The following is a 20,701-nucleotide window of genomic DNA, read 5'->3' as shown; positions in this document are numbered from 1 at the left end:
ATTTTTTTTATAACTCATCCGTTTAAATTATATTAAGCCTTAAAGTTCTGCATAATTAAGGGCGTGGCCACTTGAGTGACAGGTGGATTGCCGCTGCTGTCACCACCGTCGAGCTAGGTGGGCGTGGCTTCAGCAACCTGCTCCCGGCTCTTTGCCCATTTTCGATTATCCGGGAGTGATGCGCTGCCAAGATGGCGACGGCCCGCTCCACCCACTTTGAGCTTCAAAAACGCTCTTCGGAAATCTACGAGTGACGTCACGGACACTACGTCCATGTTTTTATACAGTCTATGGTCCACACCAGCGGACGATATCGTCTGTTTATTACGAGCGCATGCTCGTCTGCCGCTTAAATTCTCGAGCTCGTTATATCAGGATTGATTCTGATTGGGCGTCAGTGATTTTATTGTTCATCAGCTGGAAAAAATCGCATTGAAAGTGATTCCAACGATATCTTTTCTCTGTGCCTTTATCATTATAGCTGTGGTGTGAACTCTGCTATTCTTTAATACCGAGAACGATTTTTTTAACTATATCGTTATCTTTATAGTTATCATTCTTGGTGTGAACGGGCCTTTACACTTTATTATTCAAATGTTTATTATCCATTAAAAATGTCCATAGATTTTGAAAAGGACACAAGGAGAGCTTACACTCTTCTGTTAACTGGAAAAGAGTACATGGTTATAGGCCAAAGTTTTGAGTTGTGAGCATTAGGTCACACTTTATTTTAAGGTCTAATTCTCGCTATTAACAAACCATTAACTATGACTTTTGTTTCAATAAACTCCTAATTTGCTGCTTATTAATAGTTAGTAAGGCAGTTGTTAAGTTTAGATATTGGGTAGGATTAGGGATGTCGAATATGGTCATGCATTAATACGTGCTTTATACTGTAAGTACTAATAAACAGACAATATGCATGCTAATAAGCTGCTAGTTAATAGTGAGAATTGGTCCCTAAAGTGTTACCACAATGTCTTATATCAAACGTATATATTTCGGAAGCACAAGGAAAATAAAAAATACTGTCATTTCAGGTTACAAAACATCAAACTAATCATTAGCTGGATTCGAGGGAAGTATTAACAGGTTTGTTGTGTCTGGAGAGGTCATCTGCTGGAGCAGTAAAGAATATGATTGGGTTCTTCATGGGGTTTGTGAGTTTTTTTTTTTTTATATATTAAAAAACGAAACATATTTTAAACTGTAATAATATTTGCAATATTGTTCGTTCTGTATTATCAATCAAATAAATGCACCTTTGGTGAGCATAAGAGACTTATTTTAAAATGTTTTAAAAAATCTTACTGACATCTAACTTTGCAATGGTAATGTATTTTTTTCTTCCTTTTTTTCAGCTAGATATTGCTCTTTAGTCAAAAACTTGGTTGCAATCCATAGTGATTTTTGATGTCTGAGTTGTTCTTTAGATCGAGTTATGTTCATTAAATTGTTCACAAGTGATTTGTGAATTTTCTCAATCAAAATGATTTTGATTTTGAAAAAACATTAATTTGTAATCACAAATGACTGGAAAGGTCTTGGTAAAGCCATGGATAAAAAAAAAAAAGTATGGTAACTCTAAATCTAGTGCATTGGTGACCCTAGCCAAACAGTGAAGGAACATGAAAGACACTGGACATAGAGTTTTTTTTTTATATATTAAAAAACGAAACATATTTTAAACTGTAATAATATTTGCAATATTGTTCGTTCTGTATTATCAATCAAATAAATGCACCTTTGGTGAGCATAAGAGACTTATTTTAAAATGTTTTAAAAAATCTTACTGACATCTAACTTTGCAATGGTAATGTATTTTTTTCTTCCTTTTTTTCAGCTAGATATTGCTCTTTAGTCAAAAACTTGGTTGCAATCCATAGTGATTTTTGATGTCTGAGTTGTTCTTTAGATCGAGTTATGTTCATTAAATTGTTCACAAGTGATTTGTGAATTTTCTCAATCAAAATGATTTTGAAAAAACATTAATTTGTAATCACAAATGACTGGAAAGGTCTTGGTAAAGCCATGGATAAAAAAAAAAAAGTATGGTAACTGTAAATCTAGTGCATTGGTGGCCCTAGCCAAACAGTGAAGGAACATGAAAGACACTGGACATAGAGATGCTGAAAAAAAGACAGCTGCAGTTCTTTAGAGACAGAACTCTGGTCCCTTTTTAATGTGCATATATAGTTTCATCTTGGTTTTATTTCGTAAATAAAGTATTCTGATAAATGATTTATCGTTTATTGTTTAAACAGAAGCATGCCAGCTGTGCACAATCAACACCACTTATAATACAGGGTTTTCACTTAGAAGTCACAGTCCTTTCACATGCGGTTTATGGCATTTTGCTTGTGATGTGAACCTGCATTTTTGCATATGAGACCTCGTATTGGTTCTGATCGCTCTCTGTAGGCCTGAACTTCTGGAGTCTGTTTGTCTTCTTTGAGGGGTTTTATTACATAACCCCCCCACTTCCCCCAAGCTTTGGCCACAGCTAAACACGTTGGTGGTCCCTATCAGCACTTCCCTCATGGATCCCATTTGTAACGGAGGGCTCAAGTTACCGTGGGTCCTGCCTGAGGTATGGCTCAGTCTTATCAGCCTCTGTCTCTCTGGATTCTGGAAGCGGTATAACAGTTAAAGAGCCGGCACTGCCCAAAGATGTGCGTTCTTGCTCCACACGGAGGATGGAAATGTCGTGGTTATTATTTAAAGCGATGACTGTAGGTGATATTTAGCGGCTGCCAGTTGGAATTCACATCCTGCCATACTTTTGTGTGGTTTTATTTTATCTATGACTCATTTTGTTCTCGCTGCCAGATATCAGATCAGGCCTTTGACAGTATAGCTGTGACATGCTGGTCGAGGTAGGGTCATCAAATGGGAGGATGAAGATGCATGGTATTATTGGCTCTGTGGGCATGAAAAGTGTTATGCATTGTTTCATCTCCTTATTCTGGAAACAGTGTCTATTTGTGCACTTTAATGTACATGACTGACCTGGAGCTTTCTGTGGATATTTCTTGCAGGTTAAGTATCTCAAATGCACAGAGGAGATAAATGCGACCGAGTGTTTGGATTGAGATTTATTGCTGTTATTGTATGTGAGTTTGTTTATTCTGGGTTGAAGTCAGACGGGGGAATCTTGGCTAACCCTTCCTGTTTTGTGGATAAACAATGGGAAGAAACGAGCTCATCTGACTGCATTATCAGATTACCCAGCATGCCGTGGACTGGACATTTGGCGGTTATGTAACAGCACATCGGAATTTCTCAGGCTATTCGTGCGATTTGAGCGTCCATGGAAAACCACATGTAAAAATAGCCTTTGAAGTATTGTTATGTTTTAGGCATTCATGCTGCCATCCGTCAAGATCAGTAAGATATGTTTTACTGAAGTTTAGGATGACATAATATGGGTTACATTGCTAGTAATGTAGCAGCAATATGAAGAGGAAACATTATGGTTATTTCATTAAATCTCTAAAAGTTTTATCAGCCATAGATTCTAATGCATTTTTCATCTAAACATTCTTAAGGAGCTGATGCCAAATACCAACTCTGGCCTTCAGAACTAAAAAAAAACCTCACTGGATTAATAACTAAGATGAAAGAATTATGATGCTACACTGTAAAAAATATTTTTGCAAGTTGTAAATAAAACAAAGATTATTAGAGTACACTTTAGAACAATAATATTTCAGTTTTTGTACTTCAAAAATGTCATGTTTAATTCAATGTGTTACTTCGGTCACACTTTATTTTAAGGTCCAGTTCTTGCTATTAACAAACCATTAACTACGACTTTTGTCTCAATAAACTCCTAATTTGCTGCTTATTAATAGTTAGTAAGGTAGTTGTTAAGTTTAGGTATTGGGTAGGATTAGGGATGTAGAATATGCTCATGCAGAATATGTGCTTCATATGAACTAATAAACAGCCAATATGCTAGTAATATGCATGCTAATAAGCAACTTTTAAAAAAAAAAGTATTACCAATTTGATATTATATTAATGTAGCTACCAACTGACAGGGTTCTCTGTATATACAGTATTAGTTGAGGTCAGTTAAAAAAATGTACAATGTAATGATATTGATATTAAATCAATTCATGAAAGCTGCATCAATATTCAGTGGTTGCTATAAAGTGTTTTAAGCATGTTGCTACATTATGTAGGTGATTTTATGGCATTGTCAGATTGCCAGATTAAAAATGTACGATTGTTTGCTTAGTAAAGTAACAAAACTCCTCTCTACAACAAGCCACATGATCTGAAGAATCATTCATGACAAACAGTGTGAGACTGTACACTAAATTTAATACTTAACCCTAACTACACAACAGATCAACTGATAGAACACAGTTCAGTAAATCAAATGCAGTTGCTTTGAATGAGTAATTTCATAATCAGACTGTGTCATTACATGTACAAGATATTCTTTTTTCGGGGTAACTTTTGGCACGAATATAATTTCCAGAAGACTATGTTTAAAGACACATGAAAGGAGAAGATTCAGCTGGAATTAACAGCGGTGGATCTTATTCCATCTGAAAAGCCTCAGAAGAGCCAGAGGAAGCAAACAGATGAACGCGGCGCTTCTCGTAGATGTTGTATCTAAGCAACAGCCGCAGAAAAAGCCTTGATTCTTGTTGACGTCTCTCTGTCAGCTACCAAGTGTAGGCGATGTGGAGAGTCAAATTAATAGCCACTATCACATCACTGTCAGACCTTGGGAATGAGTTTTCTGTACATTAGAGCTTCTTAAGAGATTTGAGCGATGTTTTCCACACATTCAGAGTGAGCTCTGTTCAAGCTGCTTCCTAATGTTCCTGTGAGAAAGACTAAAGAGATGCGTCTCCCCCTTTTGGTTATTAATAGAAATGCAGCCTGCCCGTTTTTGCAAGAGGCTGTTTTTTTTTTGACAGGATCAAATGCTACTTCACCTTCTTTGTTGCTGTCTCAGAATCATTTAGCAGTAAACTAATGAAAACTTACTTAAAATATGAGTAATATAGATGAGATGGTGGCACTTCCTGGCTTAAACCAGCATCCCAGCGTCAAAACATACCTAACCAGCATATGCTGGTTTTTTCAACAGGGTGTAGAATGTGGTCATGAGGAATATGTGCTTTATAAGCACTAATAAACAGCCAATATGTTAATAATAGGCATACTAATAAGCAGCTAGTTAATAGTGAGAATTGGTCCCTATACTGAAGTGTTACCGTTTTCTATTGTTTCTGTTTTTGTTTGAAGAGTGTTGTTTGAAGTTTGTATGTTTGAAGAGATTTGGTTTCTTTCTCTTTAATCAGTGGGTGAGGCCCGAAATCTGATTCCCATGGACCCCAATGGTCTATCAGACCCGTATGTGAAGCTCAAACTCATCCCAGACCCCAAGAATGAGACCAAACAGAAGACCCGCACCATCCGCTCCTCGCTCAACCCCACCTGGAACGAGTCCTTCATCTTGTGAGTCTGTCAGCGGTAAACACACACTCTCACGGCATTGTAGATGTGTTTTCTCATGCATGTTTGTGTGCAGTAAGTTAAAGCCATCGGATAAGGAGCGCCGTCTGTCCGTGGAGGTGTGGGATTGGGACAGAACCACCCGTAATGACTTCATGGGCTCCATGTCCTTTGGTGTGTCTGAGCTGATCAAAGCTCCTCTATGTGGCTGGTGAGTCAAAAACACTGGCACCACAAACTGTTGTTTTTCTCACATACATTTCAATGTAAAATAGATGAAATGCATATTAATTATTTTAATACAGTGGCTGATATTACAGTATAAATCTATCATGTAAGTTATTCCTGTATTTTGAGATAAATTGGTGCTTTCACACTGCAGCTCTTATTCAGGCAATAAACCATAAAAGGACATGCTTTACAGTGATTTTACCACAGGTTCTTAGGCACAGTGCAACATGGAGTAGAATAAATAAAAAAAATCATGGCAACTGCAATACACTAATGTTCAATAAATAGTTAAAGATATTAATAAAAATCACAATTCTTATATACAGGTGTGGTCATAAGTTTACATACACCTTAGTGAATATGTGCAGTGTTGAGGACAGTTTCTTTTAAAAGTAATACATTGCAATATTGTGTTACTCCCTAAAAAGTAACTGATTGTGTTAGTTACATTTATGGAAAGTAATGTGTTAAATTACATTTCCGTTACTTTTTCTCATCTGGGTTGGGCTTGTTTGTTTTAATATATAAAAAGTTTTATTTTTGGCTAATGTAAAAGTCCTTTCACACCAGAAATGAATAAGAAAAATGGATCAGATAGATTAATAAAATTGGATTAAATACGTAAAGGATAATTGTGTTATTTCATAGATTTAATTATTGCAGGTTTGTGTCATATTCTGAGTTTGCATTTTACCGTTTTTATTCATTTTGAGGAATACTGAATCTGTTTTTGTGCAAGTGAGATGAGTAAATGCATGTTCACATTTAGTCTAGAACTACAGTAACATCATGTTTATGTGTTCCCTAATCTAAATTGTTACCAAGATCTTTAAACAAAATTAAAAAATGTTGGTCACACTTTATGTTAAGGTCCATTTTTCACTGCTTATTATTATTAATAGTTAGTAAGGTAGTTGTTAAGTTTAGGTATGGGGTCGGATTAAGGGATCCATAATATGGTGATGCAGAATAAGACATTAATATGTGCTTTATAAGTACTAATAAACAGCCAATATGCTAGTAATATGCATGCTAATAAGCGACTGCTTAATAGTGAGAATTGGTCCCTAAACTGTGTTACCAAAACAATTTTACACCCCCCTCTTAATGTATCACATTGACTTCTTGAGCATCATGTGGTTTAACGGCTTCAGACAAACAAGAGAGCATTAAGAATGAACTGTACAGTATGTAAACTTTTGAACAAGGTCATTTTTATAAATGCATCTATTATTTTGTCTTGTAGATATCTGATATGTGCAAAAGCTTATTCTGGGCTGTACCAAAAAATTCAATTTTTATAATCCCTCTTATTTATTTATTTATTTATTTTTAATTATTAACATTTAAAAAGGTGTGTGTAAACTTATGACCACAGCTGTAGTTCATAAGTTAAACTGTGGGCCGTTTATGAGAAAAAAACAAACAATCAGTGAACTAATGATTAGTGCATTAATACACAGCAGGTGCTGACTATTTTACAATGACTTAGAAATTTTAGAGCCATAATAAATTAATATAATGCAATATGTAAACAAAGAGTGCCATGGAAATACCATGGGATGCTACTATTACTGTACCATGCTTTTTTAGACTGTATCATGATACTATTTAAAGTTTAAATTGTGTCTGATATTCTCTTGTTTGACAGGTATAAGATGTTAAACCAGGAGGAGGGTGAGTACTACAACGTGCCCATCCCAGAGGAGAGTGACATTAACCTGGAGCTGCGGCAGAAGTTTGAGGTGAGAGTGTGTGTTTATCTCTTCAAACACACTCATTCATGCCAGAGGAGCGTTGAAGAGTCCTGCACGGCTGTTCATTCTCAAGTCAAGTGATTAAATCGCGCTTTAATGTGTAGTGAATGTTCAAATAACAGCATAGGACGCACTAATACGGCTTAGACTACTGTAGATCGTGACTCTCAAAGACCAAAAAGCCACTGTCAGGGTCACCATAGCAACTGTTTCCATGGTGAGATCTCGTGGTTGCTGTGTTGGTGGGATGCTGAGGGACACGACGGGTGCTGAGATCCCTTTGTCAAGTGTTTGCTTATTATGCAACGAATGTTTGGCTTAATAATGCCGGAAATGTTTGCTATTGTGTGTCTCTTTTTGGAAACTCCTCAAACTGTTTTGCTGATGTCAACTGACAGTTTGACAACTGATTAATGTGAAGCTTAGTTTGGGCACAACTCGTGGTTGTCAGTGGATCATGTTGATAGTTAATATGATAAACTTTATCTGTGGTTAATCTGCATGGACACTTGAGGAGAACTGAGCAAAAAATATCACAGAAAAATGAACCCTAGAATTGTTTCTTTTTATTATTTAGTTATATAATGCAGTGAAATTCATGTGCTTTTAAATGTAGCTTAAAGGGGTCATATGGTGCGATTTCAAGTTTTCCTTTCTCTTTGGAGTGTTACAAGCTGTTTGTGAATAGATAAGATCCCAAAAGTTGCAAAGACTAAAGTCTCAAACCCAAAGAGATATTCTTTATAAAAGTTAAGACTCGTCCACGCCGTCCTAAAACACCTCATTTACAACACTGTTCCAGAACAGTTCAACCCAAAATATTCAGATGTGTGCAACGCATTTTACGGAGGATGAGGACTGTTTCCTGGGAGAGTAGCCTACAATGCCAGTGTTCCGGTGAATTCAGTTCCCCTGTTTCCCCTTCGGTGCGCATGCTGACCCTATACACTCTACGATGCTGACAAATAATGCTGACTCACAGCCTGTAAGTACGTTTTCATATTTAAAGAATTTGCCACTGATGATTCAAACGCGAGTTTTGAGCAGTGTAGAGTAGCACTTGTTGTTTATCGTTTCTCCGAACACAAACTGTGTTCTTATACTTAACCAATACTTAACCTGAAAAACTTAGTTTCATAGCTCTCTTTATTCTATTGCATTTATTTTTTGCTGTTGTTTGCAATTTTTTTGTGTTCTTATTTTATTGAACCTTAAACCGCATAAACACATTTCATTACACAAAATACACAAAATAATGTTATTTTTTGCAACATCATATGACCCCTTTAAGTGTCCAAATACGTTTTGGGCCACTGCATATAAAAATAAATAACAATACAAATATAAAAATTCTCTGCAGTAATCGACCAATAGAATAAAGTATTGCATCTTAAAAAGAATTTAAACAAAAGTTTGGAGGGCAAAATCCATTATTACATTTTATTGTCTTTTGGTAGTAGTACAAATTTTGAACTACCTTCGCAAAATCTTTATTTGTGGCAAACTAATTTGTAATGAGGGTTTACACTTTATATTTGAAAGGCTAAACTAAAAAAACTGAGATGAAGAGCAAGTATCCGTCTTTAAACCTTCTCCTCTTGTTGCGAAAACAAATATGTTTTTCACAAAATTGTGAATCTGTTTGGACAAAACAGGGACTAGGTATTGCACCATTAGGCACCAGATTGTTTTTCAACATTTTTATTGACAATGTTTGTTTCAGACACTCTCCTAGCAACTATGAGCAGAAATAATGCCAAATATTACTAGACAGTCTGGTAAAATGCTTTCTGTATGCCACCTTCTGCAGTTTTGCTAATGCTCGTGTAAGTTGTCTGTCAGTGAGTGATTTGTCAGTGACTGTGTTGGTTTGACTGATCCTCTCTCCTTGTTCTGTGATGTTTGTTTCCTGCCTCTTCGAGTCTGAAGAGAAAAGAAAAGACCTGCTGTGTCTCCACAGTTCCTTTGTATCCCTGTATGCAGATAGCAGACTAACATCCCAGTTTTTTCCCTCTTGTAGGCCTGTCAGTTCAATTTCCACCTGCTGAAGGTAGCCTCCTCTCTCTGCCCTGCTCGCCTCTCGTCTGTCTCTATCTGTTCATCTTAGAGTATTAAAATCCCTCCCTCTGATTATTTGAGTGGCTCAGGCTGCTACAAAGAAATCAGATTTACTAACAAAGATGCAATCCAACTTCTCTCAGGTTTCTATTCACTTACACAATTTACACACACTTTCTTGCTCTCTTTCTTTATTGCTCCAGTGAACATCCACTGACATCTGACCTCTGATCAGTGAAAGAGGTGACAAACATGGTGCCATCTGAGCATGAAATATGATTGTTTTATTAATTAATTATTATTATTTCAAAACTATGAATGAATAGTAATGATCAGCAATATATATATATATATATATATATACAGCCATAAAAACTGCAGTTGTTAGTAAATAGCACAGCAGAGCACAGAAGCTAAAGGACAGGCAATGATCTTTTGGCTGTTTGTGATCTGCTTCGGCCTTCTATAGATCATAGAAGGTTTCCTCACACTCTGACCCTGAGCATGCTTCATGTGCATCCTGAACGAATGACAATCTTTTTGTCTAGCACCACAGGATAATGCTGTTCCTGTCACTCACTGAAAAAGGGTTTTGACACTGTTCTTCACTGCACTGTTGACAGTCTCAAGTGTACTACTAGTGTTTGGGTTTGCATGTAGATGTAAAGCTCACTTACATGAGATCTCCAATAGGGGGCAGCACTTGATAACTCTTCTAGATGTGTCTGATGTTTACTGTTTCTCAAAGAGCAACATGCTAATGAAATGACCATTTTCAACCCTTAAATGTGTGCATGTGAGAATAGATACATAACAATGTATTATGTGCTAGATATAGTCAGGAAGTATATTATATGTACATATATTTTACAAAATAGAGTTAAATTTTTGTCTAAAATGTATGTATCGTGTTCATACATGTTATTACACTGTAATTACAATTAATATAACATGTAATTACATCTGTAATTACACTATTTCACATACTATTTAAAATGTGCATCTTAATTTGTACCCCAATGTAGATCCTATTATATTAATGCAAAACATGAAAACGATGTTGTGTCGGTGGCTGTATGGTAATTCTTCATCGTTGAAAAGTCCTTACACATGATGTTTATACACTGTGTTTATTTAGAATACTACCTATAAGATTAACCCTAACCTTAAACTTTTTTATTCTGTAGTTTTACAGAATGGCATGCATGTACACAAGAAATATAGTTAACACTTTAGTATAGGGTCCAATTCTTACTGTTAACTAGTTGCTTATTAGCATGCATATTACTAGCATTTTGTCTGTTTATTAGTGCTTATAAAGCACTATAAATGTCTTATTTTGCATGACCATATTTTAGATCCCTTAATCTGACCTCAACTTAACTACTACCTTACTAACTATTAATTAGCAGCAAATTAGGAATTTATTGAGGCAAAACTCGTACTTAGCTAATAGTGAGAGTTGGTGTGACCATTATGTCTCACTCTATTTTAAAAATAAAGGTTCCAGAAGGGTTTTCAGAGCAATGCAATGAAGAACCATTTTGTGTTTCCCAAAAGACTATTCAGTGAACAGTTCTTAAAAGAAACATTTGAAGAGCGTTTTAATCTGAAGAACCTTTTTTCTGCTAAATAACTTTTTTGTGCAGTGGAAATACTCCATGCATGTTACAGCTTCTTTATGGAGCCATATCATTGTCATAATGAGACCCTAAAATTGCATCTTACTTCAGGTGACAAATCACATAACAGATTCTAGTATGCTATTGTTTTGCCAAAAAATTTAATGTAATCTATGAAAAATAAACCTTACCTTACATTTTAGCCTTTGATCTTTGCACAATGTTCATGATACACTGGTTCAATTTGGTTTCCAGCAAATGAGACACTAGTGTTTTTTTTTATTATTATTATTTAATTTTCTAAGCCCTGCTGTATAAGATTGGATCTGCTGTTTAAGAAGTCTCTTAAGAAAGCTCTTCATGTTTAATAATTGAGCATGGTAAATCTAAAACCAACCACATGATGGCTCCCTTCATACAGTAGGTTTAACAGATGCTTTTATTCAGAGTGGTTTACAAATGAGCAATACAACACAAAAGATTGATGCTAAAGGGACAGTAACATGAGAATGGCTTAGAAAATACCAGCTAGAAGCAAATTGTTTGGGAGTGTTATAACAGCTTGTTGAGAAGAGCTTCTGTGTTAGTATCAGAACCAGTGACTGTTCTCTGCAAGTATCTTTACATTGAATGTGATGTGAGCAGCCACTGGCATGTCCATTCGGGATCTCCACACCAGCACAGTAAACTTAGAGTAAGAGAAACTGAGAAATCCTAATAATAATAATAATAAAAAAAACATGCATCACAGCACTGATTCAATTAATAATGCAGCTGCAAATCAGTCATATAGTTGTGTAATATCTCAGTATTTTTCCGTCATGGTTTCTGTACAGTCAGAGAACACACAGTGATGGTGTTCCTCTTATCTCAGATTGGGCCCTTCTGTTAAATGGAGGTCTTTTCCATTACAAAAATGTGATATTTCATTAGGATTTTAAACATTCTATGACATATAATGTCTTAGTGCTAAAATGTTGCATTGTGCCAGTTCACATTAAATGTATTAAATATTAAAACACCATCAGAATTGCAAGATTGACAGCATGATTTTATAGATTATGGAAGAATAGGGGGTTTATTAGAAGAAAAAAATATTGCTATTTTTGCAAATGTCACAAAATCATGGTAACAAGGCTAATATTTTTAAAACCTTTTTTTTCTGAGAGAAGAGGATGCAGAAGGGGATAGGGCTAGATGGAGGCAAATGATTCGCTGTGGCGACCCCTGAAGGGGACAGCCGAAAGGAAAAGAAGAAGATTATTTATCAAAATGGGTATATTTGTAAAAAAAAAAAATTGCTTTGAAAATATAAGAATACTGGTAACACTTTACCTAAACTTACCAATTGCCTTATTAACTATTAATAAACAGCAAATTAGGAGTTTTTAAGGGGGTTATGTTAATAGCAAGAATTGGACCTTGAAATAAAGTGTGACCAGAATACCTATAATAACAGAAAAAGTGTCAGTTAATTGTTAAAGTCATTTTGGTAACACTTTAGAATAGGGAACACTTATTACCTATTAACTACGACTTTTCCCTCAATAAATTCCTAATTTGCTGCTTATTAATAGTTAGTAAGGTTGTTGTTAAGTTTAGGTATTGGGTAGGATTAGGGTTGTAGAATAAGGTCATGTAGAATAAGGCATTAATATGCGCTTAATTATTACTAATAAATGGCTAATATTCTAGTAATATGCATGCTAATAAGCAACTAGTTAAGAGACCCTAAAATAAAGTGTTACCTTCATTTTTTACACATACAGTATGTTAATAAGGGCACGCATTTTGTAGAATGAGCATTGCACATTGAGAATAGTGTGGTGTAGTCTTTCACAACTGACCACAGCGGGCAGCTAGTTAGCAGATAGGAAAAAATAAAAAAATATATAGAGTGCATTTAATGCCCTAGATGCTGTCTGTGGGTTTTTACACCAAAACAACAGGATGGAGTAGACTGTTATAGTAGAAAGCAAGTGAGAGTGCAGTATACAGCGAGAGTGTGTGAAAGATGTTGGAGGTGTAATTGTGGGGTTTGAAGGAGGAGCTCCACTGGATATGAACGCCACAAACAGAGCAACATCATGCTTCACTTAAAGACTCCATACTGTTAATAGTGCTATACTTCATGCTTCCAGTTATCAGACCTTCTCAAAAATCTGACAGTCTGTGCAGGAGGCTCGTCATTTTCTTTGCCAGATGAAAACGCTATACATTAATTTTGAGGCTGATATTTGTGAAGGACACAATGCAAGTAGACTTTACATAATTTGGAAGATGGCATGCTTGTCAACCATGAGTCGGGTTTATTTAGCACGCTGCAACCTAGAGGGGTGTTCACACTGACAGCGATTTGGAGTGATCGGTCTCATACATTTTTATTGAGTTAGGCGTTAAGGTGACATGAACGACAGCAACCGTAGGCAATGCAACAAAACGGAGCAGAGTTTAACTGTAGGGCACCTTCACACTAGAGAAAGAAAACAGTCAGGTCAATCTGAAATCAAGCATGTAAATACAGTCAATTGCATTTTGTGAAATCACCTTCTGTTTTGAAAAAATAAGTTCGGTCACACTTTAGTTTAGGGACCAATTCTCACTATTAACTATTAACTTCCTTTTACCTCAGTAAACTCCTAATTGGCTGCAAGGTAGTTGTTAAGTTTAGGTATGGGGTAGGATTAAGGAATTTAAAATATGGTCGTGTAGAATAAGGCATTAATATGTGCTTCAGGAGTACTAATAATAAACAGCCAATATGCTCGTAATATGCATGCTGAGAATTAGTCCCTAAACTAAAGTGTTACCATAAGTTCCAACAAAAATATGTTTAATATGTTTTTTTCCCCTTTACATCCCTGTGCCGCACCATCAAAACTAAAATCAGTGGATTCACTGTGTAAAGCCTAGTGAACAGGCTGTATGGTCCTATATGGTGAAATTGGGTGACTCACACGCCGCCTGATGCAGTTGGACACAGCAGTCGAGTAGCAATGCCACTGCAACTGACAGTGACTGGGTGACCATCAGCGACTGAATCACAGTTAGTGTGAATGGACTTTAAATGAACCCAGACATTAAAGCCAAGCACACTCTAGGTCACCATGATATACTTTACAGTATACAGAACAGACTTTGAAAAGGGTATGCATGGGAGCTAATTGGAAGGATGAGCCTGGAGGTTGTGTTCTTGTTCAGTTGGCCTGAAGATCTCTCTCCAGCAGCTGTGGACGGCTCTCAAGCCCAGCACACATTTTTCTGCATGTCCTGTCATTTTCACACAGGCCTGACCATGTTACAGCATGTTACTAAGAAGTGCCATATTGTGTAGTTGAGCACGCAACAGAGTTTTAATTGCCAGACATGCGTTTGAGTGCTGTGGAAGCTCATGTGTGTATTTGGGCATGTATTGGTTATTGATCACTCTCCATCACTCTTGTAGAAAGCCAGGCTCGGTCCTGGGAAGAAAGTCATCACTCCCTCTGATCACCGACGCTTCAGTTTACCATCCGGAAACATGAACAGAGTTCAACTCAATGACTTCCATTTTCTGGCTCTTCTGGGCAAAGGCAGTTTTGGGAAGGTCAGTGCTCCTGTCATGTCTCAAACAAATGCTTACATGTCTTTTGAAGATAAATCTCACAAAAAGCAAGCTACTAGATCTTCCTCAGAACAAATACAGAGTTCTGGCATGAAACTCTAGATGGCGCAGTCCAATAGGTCTAACTCAATCTGACCTGATGACATCATTATCACATGGCACAGCTGATTGGTTCTCTCCTGTATCAATAGCCAATGAGCTCGCTGCTCAACGTTCAAATATATGACTAGTGCTTGCCGTAGCAGTTGCAGCTTGCCTCGGTACTTGCTCTGCCGCAGCAGCAGCAGCATAGCAGATCTATTCCACCAAGACCAAATACATTAACATTGTCATGTACATTACCATGCCAATCCTGCATGGAGAACATTTTCTCCCTCACACGAAACGTACGATTGCACTGATTCCTATTGGAGTGACTCAAATTACACCAAGCAACAGTAAATGTGACCGCACCTTAAGAAAGCATATGCCAAATGACTTACTAACCCACACCATGAGTTTCCACTCAGTGTGTGTTTGTTTTCAACATAGGTAATGTTGGCAGAGAGGAAGTCCACTGAGGAGCTGTACGCCATTAAAATCCTGAAGAAGGACGTGGTGATCCAGGATGATGATGTGGAGTGCACAATGGTGGAGAAGAGAGTGCTGGCCCAGAGAGATAAGCCACCTTTCCTCACCCAGCTGCACTCCTGCTTCCAGACTGTGGTGAGAAATGCATCTCTTTATATCTGTTGTCTTTTTGTCTTTTGGGGGCGTTTCGGTTGCCAGTAGCTGTCACAATATCAGTAGATACAGAGAAGTATTTGTCTCGCCCACATTCCAAATTGTATGACGTTTGGTTAAATCCTAATCTTTCAGTATATTTCATCAGTATATATACATTACCAGTATATTTGCCCGGTAGCTCATATATGGCGTTGCACTTGTGAGGTGAAGCGCTCCGGTACAAATCTGTTATATTGACTATAGTTCCGTGATCATTTTATCCTGCTTTTAATATTGTTTTTGTCCTCTTTGGAGTTTGACATTCACTTTCATTGTGGAAAAGAGCTGCATGAAGAAGAAATTCTCATTCTCTTTCATAGAAAAATGTACACAAACAACTGATGTACGTAGTAGTTCAGGGTTTTGTAAGTGTGAGACAGGGGAAGCTCCTCCAGGAGTCACAGCAGGCCGCTCTCAGTAATGGGCATCCTGCTGATGAATAATGCAACAGATCCCAGCATGCCCTCACTAAATATTCATGAGCTGCACGCAGACAGCAAACCAGCCATCATGTCCACTCGCATTTCACTCCAAACACCTTAACTCCCTCTGGGATGGTCACGATGCCTCTTCAACATAACTGGTGACTAACTGGTTGATTCAGTACTGCATACAGGGACTTGCTTGTTTATTTTCTGCAGCTGTACTATTTATCTTGTGTCTTTTGTTAGGATCGTCTGTACTTTGTAATGGAGTACATTAACGGTGGAGACCTGATGTATCACATCCAGCAAGTGGGCAAGTTTAAGGAGCCACAAGCCGTGTAAGACATGACTCACTTCTTACTGTCAATCAAAAACACACGAGTACAGACTTTTGATGAACACATTAGTCAAGCAAAACAAATAGCTCTAGATGTGACTGAACATGCTGGTTTGTCTACACAGTGTGTTTGTGGGACTATGTTCGCACTGGAACACCGGCTTAATGCATGCTATACTGTGAAAAGTGGTAACCTGTTCATATTTCTTTCCAACACCAACACATTCCAACTTAAAATGCTGCCAAATGTGCTGTAATCCTTAATGAAGATTCTTTAAATCAGAATACATTTAAAAGCATTACAAATACTACCATGTTTATTAAACAGTTTTAAATTGTAAATGTTTTTGAATTACTGCACACTAATGAGAATTTGTGCAGGAATGTATGCAAAAACACATACAGTATAAAAATGTCACAGACGAAAAGCTGTAAACATTTGCTCCATCAACACCCAGTCTTCACACATGAATAAAACTGCAAATAAGGATACATATGAGGGCCTGTGTTCACGAAGAGCTGCTCCTGAAATAGAGTTGTTCATGTTGTTATTCTAATACAGTATATGCATGTGTGAGCAGCAAATGTCTGAGCTCACAACTTTTCACCTTGTCAACAGAGGCTAGAAAATTTCTGCTGGAACAATCAATGCAAGTTTATTTCTTTTGCTTCTTGTAAGGGCTGGGATGCCAGTCTGAGAAATACAAAACAAATGTGTCCTTTCTTTACATGTTAATGAATGCGTGATGTTGACTAATCTGCACTGTGTTGTGTTGACAGATTCTATGCAGCAGAGATTGCTGTCGGATAACAAAACAGTAGCTGATTCAGAAGCGCCAGATTGTCATAGCAAAGTCAGAATTACCTCCTCTCCTAGGTTCACGAAACGGTCGTCCATAGAATGCATTGCTGTTCTGTTGTAAGTGATCTTAAAGATTCCTAAATGCATCTACTTTCGGAAGGCCAAATAAAGTGCTTTTGCTTTCGCCTAGAAACACACAGCGTCTCCCTGACATGGCTGCTTCAACACTAACTGCGGTTACTGAGACCACGCCTTCTTTCTTTGCGTGCACATTTGGGCGGCATTATGCTAATATTTCCACATAGTGAGGTAGATATGTGGGGGCGTGTCTCTTTAGCTCTTATATCTCTTTGGTTTTGAGACTTTAGTCTTTGCAACTTCAGGGATCTTATCTATGCACAATCAGCTTGTAACACTCCAAAGAGAAAGGAAAACTTGAAATCGCATCATATGACCCATTTAAGCCAGAATTTGAATTTTACTATGGTAAAATAAATGTTCAGCGATATCTTCAAAAGATTTTTGAATTTTGGCGCACTTTTTTTTCTATATAATGTTTATATGGTAACTAGTAAATACTGTAAATTTTGTTATGCTAGCATATGTGGAAATATTCAAACCACGTGTGTTACAACTATAACCCTGTGTTACCTTGTGCCCCGCGCTCCCCTACCCTCCCAGGTCTTATTTGCAACAGCTAACATCCATTCTAGAGAAATGCTTCCTGAATATGATGAAAATTATAGACATCAAGAGGTGTGAAAAACACATTTGTGTGAAAATAGAAAAATAATTACTACTTTGTCCAATTTTGTCTAAAATTGCCCAATCAATTGTTCTCTTGAATAACAGTAGCAACTAGTAATATAAAATAATGAACCATAATGCTTTAATGAACTGTAATTCACTAAAATAGTCTATTTCTAAGACTTTCGGAGTGTTTAAAAGCAAATGTTTTCTCAAGTTTGATTTGATTTTGTTAAAGCTTTTACCCAAATTCTTTAGCAAAATAGACCTTAAGCTGTTTTAAACTGTCAGCTTCCAGCTGTTATGTGAAATAGCTAACATATCCATACTCTAGAGGAATGCTACCTGAACGAGATGAAAATGATAGACGTGTACAGAAGATGTGTACAGAACACTGTCATTGAAAACACATATTGCTTGTTGTAAACAACATTACTCAGGGTTTAGCAGGTCCGAAACACCCATGAAATGCAGTATAATCTTCCTGTCCAGAGAATGAGTCACTCTCTGAGGAGAAGGGGGCTGTAAGAAAGACTGTTTATGTGCAGCGCTGTCTACATTCAGCTCCTCACTCGCCGTTCCCATCCCTGCAGGGCTGCAGCGTTCAGCTCGCATTAATCATGCTCTTTGATGATGAAGGCTGAGGTCGCCCTGACCTCGCTTATACTGTCCACTCGCACGCGGCCATACGCACCCACAGCTAAAGACCACACTATTAACTGTGAACTGTCTGCCGGGTGAAACGAGGGAAGGCAGATACACAGCCTCTGCCATGAACATTAGTTATCTGCGGTGAATTTCATACACCAGGTTTGTGCATTTTGTCCTCAGAGATCTGAAGTTGGATAACGTGATGTTGGACTCCGAGGGCCACATCAAGATTGCAGACTTCGGCATGTGTAAGGAACACATGTATGAGGGCATGACGACACGCACCTTCTGTGGAACGCCGGATTACATCGCCCCGGAGGTGAGGGACGACCAAGACTGCATAAAAAAAACATTTATTCACTCATAATACCACCCCAAACCTGTATGACTTTATTTCTTCTGTGGAATACAAAAGGAGATTTATAAGGTATAAGGAAAGTAGTGAGGAGGGAGATTGTCAAACTCCAGGTTAAGAGAGAGTGATAACTAATTTGAACTGAAATCGAATGACCCGGACTGCCTCTGTCATATTCACTGCATGTAGGACACGACCTCAGGCCTTAAAGTCCTCACCCTTGCTGACCTCTCAACAGAGCAGGCTCCAGCGCAGCACTGATGAGGGGGTGGCTGAGGTGACGAAAGGGGGCGATGACGTAGCACAAAGTAAAAAAATAAAATAAAAATTGTAGCCCATTCGCGTATTTGTCGGACCGTAAACAAACCTGCCTGCTAACGTTACTATTAGAATACTGGGTTCACACAGAGTCGCGAGGCAGGTCAGTGGAAGGTTTTTTTGTTTGTTTGTTTTTTAACCCCAACGTCTAGAGACGTGTTTTTAGAAGCTGCATTTCTTTGAACTTGAGCGCCGTGTTTTAGAATGATGTATTATGCGCGACAAGCTGCTATAAAGACCTGAGACGAGCACAGCATTCAAACACAAATTCAAAGACGTCTGTAGCGCATTTAGTTTGAAATACAATGGAAAAGAACCGCAGTGGAATGAAAAATGCATTCTGAGTGAATGACCCTACAAAAATGTACTTTGCAAATACAGATGGCAGAGTCGGCTAGCTATTGAATAAAACAAAATCGCATAGGCAACAAATTCGAAAATCTGACTTCCAGGAAATAATATGTCTTAGTTTTACCACAAATACAGACAAGTGATACCACCCCAACCACCAGAAATACTTAATTGTGTCTGCTTTACAATGAAACACAAGCTTATTGCGACCGATTCCCTGACAACATAACACATTCATTGCGACCCATTTAACAGATGCATCATTTTAAGTTAGAACAACTTGAACAGCAACAAACAATAACAATACAGCGAAATAATCAACTAACTACGACCATCTAGCTCTCTATTAAACATTAAAGAATTATTTCATCATATCTTTAGCTCAGTGTGCTGCATTCTTAGTTGAACCACTTGCGCGGAAAGTTTGTGTCAGATGTAACAATTAAAATGCGACTTTGTGAAACGGACTGTCCTAAATTGTTGCTATAGTAGCATCATATTAATGCTGGAAAGCCTATGCATTTTGGTTTATTTGAATAAACCATTATATTTCATAAATAAAATCTATTTTCACACTCATCTTGAGTGAGGGTGCGGGATAGTTCGAGTGAGGACTATCCCGCCCCCTCCCCCCCGCCTCTCAACCAGACTCACACAACCTTATAACTCATATAACATTAGACAACCCAGGCTCTTTGTAAAAACGTGCCTGTGGCGATATCTCCGCAAAATGATATTTTATTGCTTCTTTTCACAGCACTTTCAAAATGAAATGTTCAGGAAGTTGCACTAAAAGTGCATTTAGTTTTATCTAAAACAGATTAACATGAATCTGGCAACGTTTTATTACATTTATAATGGCAGTTCAGAAATGAAATGACCAGTGAGTAGCGTGTAAAGGTTAACGTACCACCTACCCTAAACCCTACCGATAGTGTAAAAGAAAACGACATGAACATGCATTTGCTAAAGTAATCATGTAATTTGAGCTTGTTTCTTCAAATCTTTGAGCTCTTTTATCATGGCTCATGTTTCATGGGACTTGTACCCGAGTGCAAGTGCATTGTGTACCAGGTGAGCTACTGAGCAAGTTTAATACATCAGAAAAGCCATCCATATGGAGCTGGTTATGTGATGCAAACATCAATATGTATTAGTTTACAAACCATGCGCTATGATAAAAGAGTTTCAAAGTCATTA

General features: G+C 37.4%; 1 protein-coding gene across 1 annotated transcript in view; it reads left to right on the top strand.

Moving 5' to 3' along the window:
* Nucleotides 1–20,701, top strand: part of LOC107710697 (protein kinase C alpha type-like) — a 174,062-nt gene that overhangs the window by 136,847 nt on the left and 16,514 nt on the right. The window contains exons 5-13 of the mRNA XM_016515531.1: nt 5,325–5,481; nt 5,555–5,689; nt 7,361–7,454; nt 14,592–14,732; nt 15,282–15,455; nt 16,187–16,278; nt 17,058–17,079; nt 18,466–18,563; nt 18,658–18,796. Coding sequence (XP_016371017.1) covers nt 5,325–5,481; nt 5,555–5,689; nt 7,361–7,454; nt 14,592–14,732; nt 15,282–15,455; nt 16,187–16,278; nt 17,058–17,079; nt 18,466–18,563; nt 18,658–18,796 — 1,052 coding nt within the window. The remainder of the gene's footprint in view (nt 1–5,324; nt 5,482–5,554; nt 5,690–7,360; nt 7,455–14,591; nt 14,733–15,281; nt 15,456–16,186; nt 16,279–17,057; nt 17,080–18,465; nt 18,564–18,657; nt 18,797–20,701) is intronic.

Source organism: Sinocyclocheilus rhinocerous, unplaced genomic scaffold (genome assembly GCF_001515625.1).
Source record: "Sinocyclocheilus rhinocerous isolate Xijiao unplaced genomic scaffold, SAMN03320098_v1.1 scaffold627, whole genome shotgun sequence".
NCBI classification, from domain to species: Eukaryota; Metazoa; Chordata; class Actinopteri; order Cypriniformes; family Cyprinidae; genus Sinocyclocheilus; species Sinocyclocheilus rhinocerous.
This window is presented reverse-complemented; position numbering and strand designations above follow the sequence as displayed.